Below are 14,600 nucleotides of genomic sequence, written 5' to 3'. Positions count from 1 at the left end.
GGGGCTTTTTCCTGCCTGCCACAGGGACACAGGCAGGTTGTAGAAGCTGGGAAACATGGAGGAAATTTGGGTCCCCTCTAGCCTCCAGAAAGAAGTGCAGCCCCGCCAACATCTTGAGTTCAGCCCAGTGAAGCCGCTTTCAGACTTCTGACTTGCAGAACTGTGTGATGTAAAATGTGTGTGTCTTGAGCCACCAAGCTTGTGGCAATTTGTCATGGCAGCGATAGGAAACCAATGGAGACATCCAGCAAGGGTCTGGAAGCAGGCCCCAGGTCTACAGCACCTACTGTGTGCCTGTCTATGGGAGGGGAAGCTGGAGCTGAGCTTCCCCTCAGAGCAGAGTGCTGGGTAGGGGGTGTCTTCTCCGACCCATTTGTGGCTCTGCTTTTCTCAGGAGAGGTTCACCTGCCCCAGCCTCGCCTTACACCCGAGAGAGCCCGTGTTCCTGGCACAGACCAATGGCAACTACCTGGCCCTTTTCTCCACTGTGTGGCCCTACCGGATGAGCAGACGGCGGCGCTATGAAGGGCACAAGGTACTTCTGTCCTTGTCTCCCAGGCGAATGCTGAGCCCCAGCCCCAAGCCTCCTGGCAGTCCTGGATATGGGCCCCGGGGTGCATGGAGCTTCTGTCTGGGCGGATCCTGCTTTCTGTTTCCTGGGTGAGCGCATGCCATGTGGCCTGCTATCTCTTCAAGTCCCTGAGCCACATCTGGTCCTCACCCCAGAGCCCAGGTACTGGGCAGGAAGCAGTAGTTGGCTCACACAGACAGGTCTCAGAGGTGGGTGGTGGGAACAGGACAGAATGGTCATGGGTGTCATTTCTGCACCCTCCCCTTTCCGCAGGCCAGCCTTGATGGGGTGAAGGGCTGGGGGCTGGGTGACTGTCCCTGAGGCCAGACCCCTCAGCTGGGCTGGAGCTGATCTCCCTGGATTTGCTGAACTGGCCTTGGGATGTGAGCCCGCATTAGGGCTCTACAGCCTCACGGGTGGGACTTGGGCTTTGACCTCAGGGAATGGGGTGTGAAGCCCAGCTCTGCTCTGTCAGCTTGGGGCTTTGGCCTGTTCCTCTGTAGAATGGGCGTACTCACCCCAGCTTGACAGGTGCAGCCTACTCACCCACTGTGTCCCTCTCTGCAGGTGGAGGGCTACTCAGTGGGCTGTGAGTGCTCCCCAGGCGGTGACCTGCTGGTGACGGGCAGCGCCGATGGCCGGGTCCTGATGTACAGCTTCCGCACGGCCAGCCGGGCATGCACGCTGCAGGGGCACACGCAGGCCTGTGTCGGCACCACCTACCACCCCGTGCTGCCCTCCGTCCTCGCCACCTGCTCCTGGGGAGGGGACATGAAGATCTGGCACTGAGCTTTGTGTCACTGAACCTTCCTGTTGCCAGCTGAGCTCTGGGACTCCCCTCTTCCTCAAGGGTGTATGAGAGGAATGAGCACAGAGGTTGGCTGTGGGTCCTGGGTACCACCCTCTGAGCCTCAGTTTCCTCATCTGTAAAGTGGGGACAAAAGTCTGTTTGCCTCAGGAGTGTGAGGACTACAATAGTGAAAGCGCCTGGCAGGCGGCCGGCGATGCCTAATAAACATGTGTTTTGCTATTTGTTAAGTGTTTTCAGCAATAAGTTTGCATTAGCGGCTTCTTCTCACCTCCTTCCTCCCAGGCCTGCTGGAGCTCTGGAGACAGAGAGAACTGTGCGAGCTTGAGATGGGATCATCCCGCTCTGGGGGTCCCAGCAAGGAAGTCCTGAAGTGGGGGTAGTCTGGGTCTTTGGTCTGCCCTCAGGGATTCTGTTGGAGCTCAGTGCCCCACCAGCCTCACAGGCCCCAGCCGCTTGCACTCCCCAGGACTGTGGCCAGCTGGGCCCCTGGTTGGCCCAAGCCCTGGGCCCCTTGGGCCGCCTCTTGCCCCACCAGTGTGCGTGCTGCACACGCAGGTGTGCTCACCTGCTGAGGGAGCCTCGTGGAGAAGTGAGGGAGGGACCCTTGAGGAGCCTGGAGGAGCTGGGCTGGGAGGAGGCCTGGCTCCCCAGGTGCCTGCACAGGCTGACTAGATGGAAACCCCAACAGAATTGTAACTGAGGGGCCACTCCAGGAGCCCAGGGATCTGCTGACAGGTGAAGGTGGGGCCCACGGGTACCTTGGAAGGCTTCCTGGAGGAGGCAGACCTCAACTTGGTGAAGATGGTGTCCCTGGCAGGGGAGTCAGTGGAGAAAGGCAGAGAATGTGAAGAGGCCGCCCATGGACCAGAGCAGTGGGGGATGCAGGAAGAGGTGGGCACTTGGCTTCCCCTCCCCCTGATTCTGTCCCCGCTCCACTGTCGCCATAGCAGAGGCAAGGCAAGGCACCACTCCTCTCCCAGGTTCATCTCCGCATCTGTAAAGTGGGGCATCGGAAGAGCCAGCCTGCAGGCTCACAGCTAGGGTCAGAGAAGGTCAAGTCTGTTGGGAGTGTCCTAGGAGGAGGCTGAAGCTGGCCTGGAGCCGGTAGGTGAAGATCTGTGTGTCAGTGTGTCCAGGGGGTCCTTGGGATCCCTGGGCTCCTCTGGAGGAGTATCCCAGACGAGGGAGGAGCTGTGCAAAGGCCCCGAGGTGGGGCTTCTGAGGGCTGAACCCTCCTGCCCGACAGTCACTGCAGAGCCTGACACATGGCAGGCATCCGGGTCTACAGCACCTACTGTGTGCCTGTCTGTGGGAGAGGAAGCTGGAGCTGAGCACTGGGGGTGCTGAGGGCATGGCCCCAGTGTCCCCCTACTGTGCCCTGAGGACAGGGTGAGTGGGATCCCCTGGCCCATGTGGGGGCAGCGTCCTCATGACCCACAGTGGGAGCACCTTCTGTGTATTTCTTTTAGGCTCAAGAACGGCTGTGTTGGTGAAAAGAGTTGCACCCTGTGCCCAGCGAGCTTGGTCACTGGCGAAAGTGAAGATTGCCACTGGCCTGAGCAAGGCGGTTGGGGGTGGTGGTGCTGAGGCTGGTGTGGGAGATGGGTAGTCTCTGCCCTCTGCCCCATGTGGCTGCTGGGGCCTCCCTCTTGTCACGCCTCTGGCGTTTGCCCTTTCTCCTCCTGCTCTGAGAGGGAGCTCCTGTGACCTGTGGGGCCCATCCCATCACCCCCACCCAGCAGGCTGATGGTGCCTCAGGGCCTTTGGGCCCACCATCCCCCTCCCCAGCCTCTTTCCTTCAGTGCTTGCTTGGATGGTATCTTCATGAAAGCTCCCCTCACCCACAGCCCCCTTTCCCCACAGAGCCCCCAGCCCCGCTGATGCCCTCCACCTGCATTTGCAGTGGAGCACATGCCCCAGGCTGGGGTTCCTGCTCCCTGCTGGTGCCTGACCCTGGCACAGAGTGGGCCTTCCACAAGTGACTGCAGGTGTGGCCCGGTGACAGGACGTGGGCCTGTCGGTGTCCTTCATTGCTGTGTGACTTTGGGCAAGCTGCCTAGCTCCCAGTGCCTCAGTTTCTCCTTCTGTGAAACAAGAACACATAACGTCCATCGCGTGGGGATCATGAGACTGTGTCTGTGTGTTTCCTGGTAGGGCCCGTGTGTCATAGGCGCTCAGGAAGTGGTGCTGGGACTTAGTGTCAGGCTGACCACTTGACGCAGGAGCTGAGCCAGTTTAGGGGAGAGGGCAGATGTGGCTCCCTTCTCAGACCTTGCCACAGTGGACCATGGGGTGGTGGGCCCTTGTTCCTACCCTTGCTGTCCCTGTCACTCTCTGGGCATTGGCCTTGTCCAGGTTCGATCTAACGGCAGAAGCCACCAACTGGGGCTGCCGCCCTCATTCATTCCCACTGGACGAGTCCAGGGAAGGACTCAGATTGGTTGACTTCTGTCACACCCATGCTCCACACCCAGGTTCCTTGGGCAGGTGTGGTGGGAACTGTGATTTGTAGCAGGGAAAGTGGTCTCCTCCCCAAGTGCAGGACCCTCCTACAAGTATTTTCATGAGGGTGTGTCTCCCCAGCTCCAGGCCTGAGCAGGCCTCAGCACGTGTTTGTGGAATGAATGGATGCTGTGCGAATGAACCCAGACACACTGGGGAGGGAAAGCTGCAGTGGTCGGGGTGGAGGGAGGCCTGGGCTTCTCAGGCCGTTTCTCATTTGCCTTTCCCATCCCCACACCTCACTGCCAGCCCCAGACCTTGGAGTCTGGATGCTCTGCTTCCTGACCCAGTGCAAACCCCAGTGGTTTTCCACCTTCCTGATGATGATTTTGTGATTGAGAATTTCGTCGCAGCATTTGGTGATTGTTCCCTACATTGTATGTTCATGTTGCCACTGATTTAGCGTGAGCATCAGTCACAGATGACACTGCGTCAGGCTTCCGAGGGCTGGGATACAGCTGCTGAAAGGCCTCCTGTCTACCTGGGCTCCTGGCCCCGCTCCTGTGCTGGGCACACATCACTGCCTGCCACCTGTGGGACTCGGAGCCAGGAGACCAGTTCATGTCCCAGGGCCATTTCCTGCTGGTCTGAGACCTTTGCAGGGGCCTTGCTTATCTGAGCCTTGTTTTCTCATCTGTAAAGTGGGCCTGTGGGGATGAGGAGAGACGAGGCAAAGGAAAGAACTTTGCAGATTGTCACCCAACTTCACTTGGGACAAACGCCTTCCACTTCTGTGCACCTGAAGTCCATTTGTTTTCCAAGCTGGTGGCCTTGAACCAACCCAAAGCTCTGAACCTTCTGGGGCCGCGGGGCCACCCAGGGCTTCGCAGAAAACCCAGTGTGGTGGTTTCTTAGCTCCACCCTCTGCGGGTTTGATTTCTCAACACAGGCCGCTGTGGGTGCCAGCTGGCTGCCAGCCCCTTCCCTTTTTAGGTCATTTTATTGGGAAGAATGGCAGGTGTGCACCATGCTTTTATCTGTTTCTTTTTCCAAACACTTTCTTCCAAAGAACATTCTTAAAGACTGACTTTGATCCTCGGCAAGGTGTCAGGGAGTTCACTGTTTGCAGTTTTAAAATAAGAAAGCTAAATTTAGAAAATGTGGAGCAGGAATGAAAAAGGAGTGTGGTCTCTTCCCTCCACCCACCTTCCTGGGGCTGAGTGTTCACCTTCATCCTCTCCTAGAAAATCTGAGATGCCAGATCCAAAGCCATCGTGGAGAAAACGGCTTCACCTCCAGATGCCGTGCAGACTGCGTGTGCTGGCTGCACCGCTGTATGCCAGGCGTGGCCGTGACTTTTTTCTGAGTGCAGCTGGTGCTCACAGCTCCCGACAGGGTGTCCATGACCCCACTGTCCAGCAGAGGAAACTGCTGCCCTGAGGGCAGGGAGCCGTGCCCAGGGCCCTCTGACCCCAAGCCTGTGCTCTTTTTTGCACCTGAGATCCCTTCCCAAATGGCCTCCTGTGGGCACCACCTCCACCTCACTTTGGCTTTTTGTACGGTGGGAGACCCAGCTACCTAGAGGGTCCCTGGAAATTGCATTTATGAATGTCCTCAGGCTCCATAAAGGGAAGCAGGCCAGGCAGGCCTAGGTCTTGCCCAAGGTGACACTGTCAACTGGTGGCAGAGCCCAACCCTGCGCTGCCCTACTGAGAGCTGAGGCGAAACATACATGGATGTCCGGGCGGGTAGTGGATGCGCAGACAGGGCCTCCCTGAAGACAAGGCAGGATCTCAGTGCAGGGAGAGGTCAGGGGTGGAGCAGGGAACCCCGTGCCATGGCCAGCTGCCTGGGTAGATGGAGACTGCCCAGGACTTCCCGTCCAGCTGTGGGGACAGTCCAAGTGCAGAACGTCGAAGGGCAGATCCAGAGGGAAACTGCCAGCTCCAGAGCTCAGCCCCTTGGGAGCCCCACGGGAGCACTGAACAGTTTCTGGAACTCTCCAGCTGTCACAGATCTGTGCCTTTTCATGGCTCTGTTCCATTTGCCTAAAATACCTGTTGAACTCCTATTCATCTTTCAGCACCCAGTGTGATCCTCTCCTCTGACCCCTTTCATTCATCCCCCTGGAGCATGAGGGCCCTCCCTTCTCAGATGCCCACAGGCCCTGTGTTCTAGAAGTCCTGAGCTGAGTGTTACACTGTCTGCCTTCCCCCTCTACCTCTGAGTTCCTTGTGGGCAGAGCCAGGTCCCTGAGGCCATCATGAGGCTGCCAGCTGACAGCAGCACCAGGGAGAGGAGCGGGGCACCGAGACCCAGCCCAAGGGATCCTGCGAGAAAAGAGTCACCAGTCAGAGCCATAGGTGCTCCTGTCTCAGGGCCCTGTTGAGCCAGCTTTGAGCCATGAGAATTGGGGGTGGTGAACCAAGGTTCCCCAGGCTCAGCACCACAAGGAGCAGTGTCCTGACTACCCCCGACCCTGGGGGTGTCAGCCTGACCCTGCTGCTGCAAGCTGTGTGGACCCTCTCCTTCCTCTTCTCTCCTGAGCCGGAAGGCTGCCTGGCTCTGCAGCCAGAGTCACCATTCCTACCCAGTCCTAGGCAAGGGTCTAATAGTGCTGGCTGCTCTGGGAACAGGACACCTTGCAGGCCCGGCTATGGCAGGCATTGCAGCCCAGGCAGGAGAGCCCTGTGAGGTGCAGAGGCCATCTTGGGGGCCGCAGGCTCTGAGGTGGCAATGTGGGGGCCAACAGCCTGAATCTAGCCCTCCAGATCTGGGCCAAGGCTGCCACCCAGGGCAGGTATGTCTGATTCGGTAGCCCCCAGGAGAGCTGAGCAGGGCCTTTGTCACCTAGAGGTGGGAGAGCCAGAGCGCCCCTCTTTCTGGCCTCAGCTTTCCCATGTCTGGGTGACAGAAATCTTGCAGCTAACACTGGGGCAGCTGAGGCTTGGGTTCCCCTCTGGGGGTGCCTCTGCCCACCGGGTGCAGTTATTTCTCTCTCCTGCCCTCCTGGCTGCCCCCAGCTCAGGGAGGGCTGTGGCTCCTGTTCTGTCCACGGCCCCAGAGCGGAGACCAGAATTCCGAACCTCTCCAAGCTTCCTCTGGCTCAGGGATGCTGCTTCCTGGGGCGGCACTTATGGCTGGAGAAGACACAGCCAGGCTGGCTCTGGCTTCTTCTGCAGAGGAAGCGGAAGGGCAAGGATGCAGGGAGCCATGGCTGATGCCCACTCTCCTTGGAGTCGTCTGACCAGAGACAGAGCAACGCTAGAGCTACACACAAAGCCAGGTGTGCCAGGGACCCTCCAGGCACGAGCCTGGGGTGAGGTGCTCCCCACTGGGACGTGCCCCCAGGCACCTACAGGGACAGCCATAAAGGCCCCCTTGGGGAGGGGCCTCCATCCTCAGCCTTGAACCCACACATGCACATCTTCAAGGGCAGGGATGAGCGTGTGTCCAGGATGAGCAGGCGTCCAGAGAAACAGGGCTGCCGGAGCAGGAACCATGAGGAGGCCTGCACAGATCACACGGTCCAGTCCCAGACCAGCTTGTGAAATGGTTGTGCCCACCATGTTGACAGAAATGAGATGAGCTGGAAAATATCTCCAGGGAATGGGAAGCTAAGAAAGTGGCACTGTGGATTTGTAAAACAACCAAGTAGAAACTCCAGAAATGAAAAACATGAATAACTGAAATGAAAACCTCAGTGGCTGTGTGTGGCGGCTGAATAGACACAGGAGGGAATTAGTGAGTTGGAAGACAGATGATGCACAGTGTAGCAGGGAGAGCGCAGCAGCCACAGAGGGTGTGGGGAGGGGCGACAGGGCCCGCTGCAGGCCTGGGGTGGCACAGGGTGTGGGGAAGGGTGACAGGGACTGTTGTAGGCCTGGGGTGGCACAGGGTGGGGGAGGGGTGACAGGGCCCGCTGCAGGCCTGGGGTGGCACAGGGTGCAGGGAAGGGTGACAGGGCCCATTGTGGGCCTGAGGTGGCACAGGGTGTGGGGAGGGGTGGCAGGGTCTGTTGCAGGCCTGAGGTGGCACAGGGCGTGGGGAAGGGTGACAGGGACCATTACAGGCCTGGGGTGGCACAGGGCACAGTGGGGGGGGTGACAGGGCCACTATAGGCCTGAGGTGGCACAGGTCTGGGAAACAAACCCGGAGGGAGAAAACAGAATGGGCAGAGAAGTGTTTTAAAAATACAATAGTTGAGAATTTTTCAGAACTGGTGAAGTACACCAATCCACAGATGTGAGACTCCCTGAGAATCCTAAGAAGGATTCCTAAGAAGGAACTCCATACCCAGACACACCTCAGGGAAACTGCAGAAAGCCAAAGTCAAAGAGAAAATCTCAAAGAGCTGGAGAAAATAAAGCAATTTTGTTTTCTAACCAAAGGGGAGCGTTTGCTGGACTGACAGCCAGTTCCCAGTGCCAGCAGGAAGGCAGAGCAGAGCGGCAGCGTCCTGTGTGCCCAGGGAAAAGGCTGCCTGCCGACATGCCGTCTGCACCCCCAGTACCTCTCAAGGAGCAGAAGCCAAGTCTGAGACACGAGGATTAGAGGCCAGGAAATCGGTGGGGCAGCGCACAGGAGCATGAGATAAAAGAGCTGTTGTATCCGGTGGGTTGGGAAAAGCAGGAGAATCCACACCCTAGATAGGAACTTGGATGCCGGGGTGGGGACCGGGTGTTATGGGGATGGGGTATGAAGTGGAGTTAAGGGGCCCAACTTGGCTGCAGAGAACAAGGCTGGGGAGGGACACCAGGGACCCCAGGTTCCCGAGACCAAAAGGCAGGAGGTGGAGAAAAAGCCCAACCCAGATTCTTTCCACCAGCGTCTTTTATTAATGAATGCAAAATACAGTACTAACTGACAGGGCATGCATCAGAGACGACAGGGATGCAAGCTACAGAAACCAGGAGTGGAGGGCCTCATCATGTCTGAGGTAGAGTAGACGGTGTCAGGGGGCGGACCGGGGGGCGGAGATGAGCACCGGCCGCACTGGGGCATCATCCCGGCCCACCAGGGACTATGGGCCGTGGGAGGGCTCAGGGCGGTGTGGTGGCCACACTGCGAAAAATGGATTTTTAAAACACTTCATAGCCCCGAACTCGTTTCAGCTCCCTCTTTGTGGACACAACTTCAGGGTTCCCTTGTCACTGGCTGGCGGGGGTGGTCTTGCCACTTCCTACTTGCAGAGTCTGGTCTCCACAGGACACCGTCCTTCCCTTCCCTTCCAAGGGGCAGGCCCCACGCACCCTCACCCAAAAAATAAAGGAGCTTTGTGTTGAAAACGCCAAGGCAGCCGTCCAGGGAGCTGGAGGCCAAGTGCGTTAAGAAAGACCCTTTTTCTCTATAAAAATAGTTTCGCTTTATAAAAGGGGGGATGCTCCTCTCACATGGGGGAAGGACGTGTGAAAAACGTTCTAAGTGGAGTTCCACGGGGCGGGGCTGGGTGGACACCGCGGTGTGGGGGATCCTCCTCTCAGGCCTACAGGGTTGGGGAGGAGAGGAGGTGCTGGGAGGAACAGACTCCTGTTGGCAGGGGCGGGGGAACAGCGGGGGCTGGGGAGAGGTGGGGCCGGCCCCTTTGGGGCACCGTGGGCTGGTGGGGAGGGGCCCACAGCCAGGCCTGCACGCAGGCGCTCAGTTGAGCAAGGTTCCGTAGAGCTGGGCCTTGGTGAGGCTGTCCTTGCGGCTCAGCCCCGTGCCACCAGTCCGCGGAAAGGCCTGCTGGGGGCTGAGGCGGGCGGCAGGGTGCATCTCCGGGGAGGCCTCCATGGAGCTTGGCTCCAAGGAGTCCCTGGAACCCTGCTCGGGCTCAGGGCTGCTGGCGGCCCCACACAGCTGCACCCCGAGCCTGTCCCCGTCCCCCCCCTCGCTGGGTGCGTAGCCGGGCAGTGGGTCAGCCGAGCGGCCGGGGCTGAGGCTCAGGTCGCCGCCCGCCCGCAGGAAGCAGGGCTCTGCCAGGTGGCCCTGGGAGAGGTCGTCCCCCTCCGAGAAGCTGTCGGCCTTGTAGCTGGCGTAGAGCGGGCTGGCGCGGCCGTCCGCCTTCTTGCCCGGGCTGCCCCCGGCCCCGCCGTAGTAGCGTTCAGAGAAGCTGCAGGGTGAGGCACGGCCGGCAGCGCTCACTGGGTAGGAGTAGGCGCCAATGTCCTCCACACTCAGGGGCCGCCACTGGCTCCTCATGTCCTCCCCGGGGAGCCGGGCGGTCCCCGGCTTGGCCCGCAGGCTCCACAGGTTTGGGGGCATCAGGGCCTGCTGGGGACCCGGAGAGGCCGGGAAGCGGAAGGTCTCGGCCGGGTACGGTGACATGGTCCGCCCGAAGCCTGGGGCCACTTCGGCCTCCAGCGGGGCCGCCACCGCGGCCGTGGCCTTGGCAAAGCGAGGGCTGCCCTCATAGGTGGCGGCGGGCGGCTTGCGCTCGAAGAGCTCGTCGCGGCTGTTCAGGTAGATGGCCTGCTGCGACGCGGTCAGCGTGCTGGCCTGCGCGTGCTCCTTCTCCTCCGACGTGGCGCTGAAGCTGGAGTAGGAGCTGGACGTGGGCAGTGAGCCCGCGTAGCTGGGGAAGGCCTCGTGCTGGAAGCCCGCCGGGAAGGCCGCCGCCTCGGCCTCCTCCTCCTCCTCGGCCGCGCTGTCGGTGGAGTTCTGGGTCCGCAGGAAGCCCACGTCGGTCACGGGCGCGTCCACGCTAGGCCGCCGGTCGTGCCGCCGCTCCTCCGGGCAGTAGAGGGCTGTGTCACTGCAGTAGATGTCTCCCTTGTAGGGGGGCCGCGGGCCTGGTTTCTCCACCCCGTCGCAGAAGGCCAGGTCGCGGGCCGAGGCATCGGACAGGCGCGAGGACAGGCTGGTGGGGTCCGGCTTCTCCAGCACCTTGGCAATGACGCAGGTGGGGACGCTGTCCGCGTAGGCCGGGTGGCAGAGCGGGGATGGCAGGCTGCAGCCGTGCTTCTCCATGTGCAGGCTCACGCGCTCCTGGAAGTCCGAGGGCAGCTGGAACGGGTGGGAGGAGCGGGAGGGCAGGGACAGGGTCACTGTCAGCATGGCGGCCCAGCCCTGGCCCCGAAGCTGAGGACTGAGGTTAGCCATGACCGACAGGCAGACAGACAGACGAACGGGGCCTCCCAGCTTCTCAAATCACACCACGGGGAGCCTGGATCCAGGACGCTGTACTGAACAAGCTCCCAGGGGTGTGGGTGCTGTGAGTGCCTGGGGATCCTGGGTCATCTCTCCCCACCCCACTCCCATTGCAGCCAGGACAGCCCAGAAGCTGCAGTCGCCTGGAGAAGCCAGAACCCAGGTCTGATTCACTCAAGGCTGCACCCACTCCCAGCCCCACGCCACCCATTTTGTGCCCAGCAAGGGGTTGACTTGCTCTCCCAGGGCCATGGGTTCTATGGGTTCTCCTGGGGGCATGACCTGCTCCCCAGCCCCCCAGTTATGCTGCTGGAGCATTCCTGAAGAAGACAGACTCAGAAACAGATGCAACAAAGATTGAGGGCCAGGGCTGAGAGTGCCTGGTGCCATTGGGGGTGTCCCGCTACTGTTTGATCTATTTTGTGAGTGTCTCAGGCATGGCCCAGGACCAGGGGAAAGGAACACAGGCCTGGCTGGGAGATTGCATGTGAGGGGAGGGTTGGGGGGCGGGGTGCGCCCGGTGCGGCGGCCATAGGCAGGCCGGGGTGGGCCGCTGGCCCATCTGCCCTTGGCATCGGGCAGGCCTGGTTCTGGGTCCTGGCTCTGCTACCTGCCTGCCGTGTGGCCTCAGTCCCGCCCTCTTTCCTGAACGTTTTCTTTCTGAAATAGGCACCGTCAGTCATCGTGCCCAGCCACAGGCTCCTGCAAAGTTCCGCAAAGGTCACTCTGCCGTGTCAGTGCTCAGTGGAAGCAAGGACCTGGAGCAGCCCTCGAAGGAAACAGAGGGCAACCAGCAGCTGGGGTGGGCCAAAGGGACTCTGGTGAGGGCCAGGGGCTGCACGGCTGTGTGAGGTGGGGTGTCTCTGGCAGCCCCTCCACCATCAGGAATGTCATGGCCCCACAGGAGCGAGGGGGACAGAGGAGGCTCAGGCTCAGCTGGCATCTTCCTCCTCAAAGATATTTGGGAAATGGCCTTGGGGTGGCACTGGCACAAAAGAAGCCCGGTGGTCCCGGGGTGGGGTGGGCCTGGCTGCGGGGCCACGTTACCTCAGACACCTTGTGGACCCTGCCGTAGGTCTGGCTGCACTGCAGCAGCTGGGCCGCTAGATTGCAGTCCTTCCTATAGAGCTCCTAAAAGACAAGAGAAGGCGTTCGGCGCCACTCACCCCAGCCAAGGCCCCGCCGCCCTGACCAGCGCCGAGTGGCCAGCAGGGGCAGTGGGGTGCACAGGGCCTGCTGTGCGCTTGGCAGGACAGGGACCCACTGCTGGCTCCGGCCCTCTCTGGGTTCCAAACTCTTGCCTGCAAAATGAGAGCCTCGTTCTGACCTGGGGCTGCTGGAGCATGGAGGGCCCTGCCGCTGCCCTAGCCGGTGCCCTCGGGACCCTGCCAAGATGGGAACCTCCCATAAGGTGGGGGGCAGTGGTAGAAGAAGGAGCCCCAATGGCCCTGAGCTCCTGGGGGTCCCCCAGGCTCATAGAGCAGGCCTGGTCTCCCTCTACCTGTCCCTCAGGCTCCCAGAGTCCTTCCAAAGATGATTGGGAGGGAGTGCCAGGCAGGAATGGGAGGCAGGATGAGCCCCCAGCACCTTCCACCCCGTACTTCAAACTTGCTGCTCACACCCGCCTTCCCAAAGTGTGGCCTGGAAACAGTATGGCTGCAGGGCTGGGCAGGGACCGGGCAGGTGTGTGACCCCAGGCCCAGGCGGGCACTGGCTCAGCCTCCTGAGCTGAAAACAGATGCAAACAGTAGGACTCAAGGGGTGTGGCTTCGCCACTGAGAATCTCTGTTGCATGTGCCTGTGTTTGGGGCTTGCATTCCCGCCCCACAGGGGTCCCCACTGCGAGGGCTCTGACAGCTAGCCCTGGGGTGGCCCGGAGGCCCTGTGACCCACCTGAGCTGCCCCATGGCTGCTCCTCGCAAGGCTGGCCACAGTCCCAACCCAACCAGCACCAGGCGTCCTGCTGTCCAGGGAAGGCTGTCTCTGACACAGGCACTTTTCTGTCCCCCCACCACGGCCCTGGAGCCTCCCTCACTGAAGGCTGGTGCCCCCAACTTGGCCTACACGGTGGAGGGAACTGGAGTCACCAAGCCCCTCTCAGTGCCCTCCTGGGCCTCCTAGGAACACAACAGCACGACTGCCTGAGAGCTGAGAACTGGCCCCTTGTGTGACCCCAGTCGATCAGCTGCCCCTGGCACCAGAGGGCTGCAGGCACTGCCCAGCCAGCCCAGGTCTGCCATTGAGCCCCACCAGCCACAGCCAGGAGTGGCTGCCACTGGGAAGCCGGTGCCATGTCCGTAGCCCCTGGCGCACCTGGCTGAGTACCCAACCGCCTGGGCTATTCGTGTCTGAGGTGGCCATCTCTGGGACAGCTGGGAGCCTTTCCTGAGCAGCTACAGCTGCTGGCTTGGGGAGGAAATACTCATGGGACACTCTGGCAGAGCAAGCAGGTGGAGGCAAGTGCTCCGGCCGCCCAGGGCCCAGGGCTGCTGGAGTCAGAGTCCCAAGGTTGAGTTCTGGCCCCGTCTGCGAGCGACCACCTGGGTTACCTGGGAAACCACTGAAGCTGGCCATGTCTTAGTTTCCTCATGTGCACCATCCCTGCAGAGAGGCCCCCAGGACTAGTGCCCACTTACGTAAGGGGCCTGGCCTTGTCATGTTAAGAAGCACCTCCTGTTCTGAGCCCATGTCCTCCTGTCCTCCTCCTGTTAGAGCCACACTCCTCAGAAGGGTGGCCTGTGCCTGGAACCACTGCTCCACTCCACCACCGACCTCCAGTTCCCCAAATCCCAATGCCTCTTCTTTGCCCTCTGACCTGGTCTCTCAATAGCTGGCAAGTCAGCCGGCCAGGGCATTGACTGCAGCCCCCTTCTCAAGTGGCTGTTGGGGCACCGTACTTGCCTGGTGTCCCCCAGCCTGCTGGCCACTCCCTCCCAGGCATCCTTGCTGGTCCCTACTCCGTCCTGGGGCCTCCCTGCTTCTTATCTGCACGCTGCCTCGGCAGTCTCCACTGGCATGCCGGCCTTCACGCTCAACTCCAGACCCGGACCTCCTGCTGCCCTGGTGACATCTCCCCTTGAAGGGCTCCTATGCATCTCCCACCCAGCTCCTGCCCCTCCCCAGTTATCCCCAGCCAGGAAATGGCAGGCAACTCCTTTTGTTTGGGCTCTGAACCCTGTAGCTGGGTTAGACCCAGCTCTTCTAACAACCCACATCCTAAATCTTGGTTAGTCCTGTTGATTCTATTTTCAAAACACAACCAGAATCTCAGCCCTCTGCCCAGTTCCACCATTGCCTGACCCACCAACATCCTTTGGACTATGGCCCTGGACTCCTCCTGATCTTCTGTTCCTGCCCTCATCCGTACAGCCTGTTCCCAGCACGGCAGCCATGTGAGCCCTGGGAAGCTGCACATGCAATCACGTTGCTCCTCTGTTTAAGAACCTTCCATGGCTCCCCACTGCACTCAGAATAAAGCCCAGGTTTCTGAGCGGAGCCCATGCAGCACTGCCTCCTATGGTCTTTCTGACCTCAGACCCTGGCTCCCCCTCCCGCTGGGCGCTCTTTGGCCTCTTTGGGGTCCTCCAAGTTAACCAGGTACAGCTGCACACCCGTTTTCTTCTGCCTGGAAGCAACGCTCTTCCC

The 14,600-nt window shown here is 60.5% G+C and overlaps 2 protein-coding genes across 9 annotated transcripts in view; one reads left to right on the top strand and one right to left on the bottom strand.

The window, feature by feature from the left end:
• WDR25 (WD repeat domain 25) overlaps positions 1 to 1,609 on the top strand; it is a 150,696-nt gene extending 149,087 nt beyond the window's left edge. For all 4 annotated transcript variants that reach the window (XM_003902270.4, XM_009212257.2, XM_003902271.4 and 1 more), the window contains exons 6-7: positions 395 to 535; positions 1,139 to 1,609. In XM_003902270.4, coding sequence (XP_003902319.1) covers positions 395 to 535; positions 1,139 to 1,360 — 363 coding nt within the window. In that variant the 3' untranslated portion in view covers positions 1,361 to 1,609. The remainder of the gene's footprint in view (positions 1 to 394; positions 536 to 1,138) is intronic.
• A 7,030-nt stretch (positions 1,610 to 8,639) lies between these two features.
• The window catches only part of BEGAIN (brain enriched guanylate kinase associated), a 49,815-nt gene continuing 43,854 nt past the window's right edge, over positions 8,640 to 14,600 (bottom strand). For all 5 annotated transcript variants that reach the window (XM_031667840.1, XM_031667843.1, XM_031667844.1 and 2 more), the window contains 2 exons: positions 12,003 to 12,086; positions 8,640 to 10,811 (listed from right to left, as the gene is read on the bottom strand). In XM_031667840.1, the coding sequence (XP_031523700.1) occupies positions 9,465 to 10,811; positions 12,003 to 12,086 (1,431 nt within the window). In that variant the 3' untranslated portion in view covers positions 8,640 to 9,464. The remainder of the gene's footprint in view (positions 10,812 to 12,002; positions 12,087 to 14,600) is intronic.

This window comes from Papio anubis, chromosome 7, assembly GCF_008728515.1.
Source record: "Papio anubis isolate 15944 chromosome 7, Panubis1.0, whole genome shotgun sequence".
Taxonomy (NCBI): domain Eukaryota; kingdom Metazoa; phylum Chordata; class Mammalia; order Primates; family Cercopithecidae; genus Papio; species Papio anubis.
This window is presented reverse-complemented; position numbering and strand designations above follow the sequence as displayed.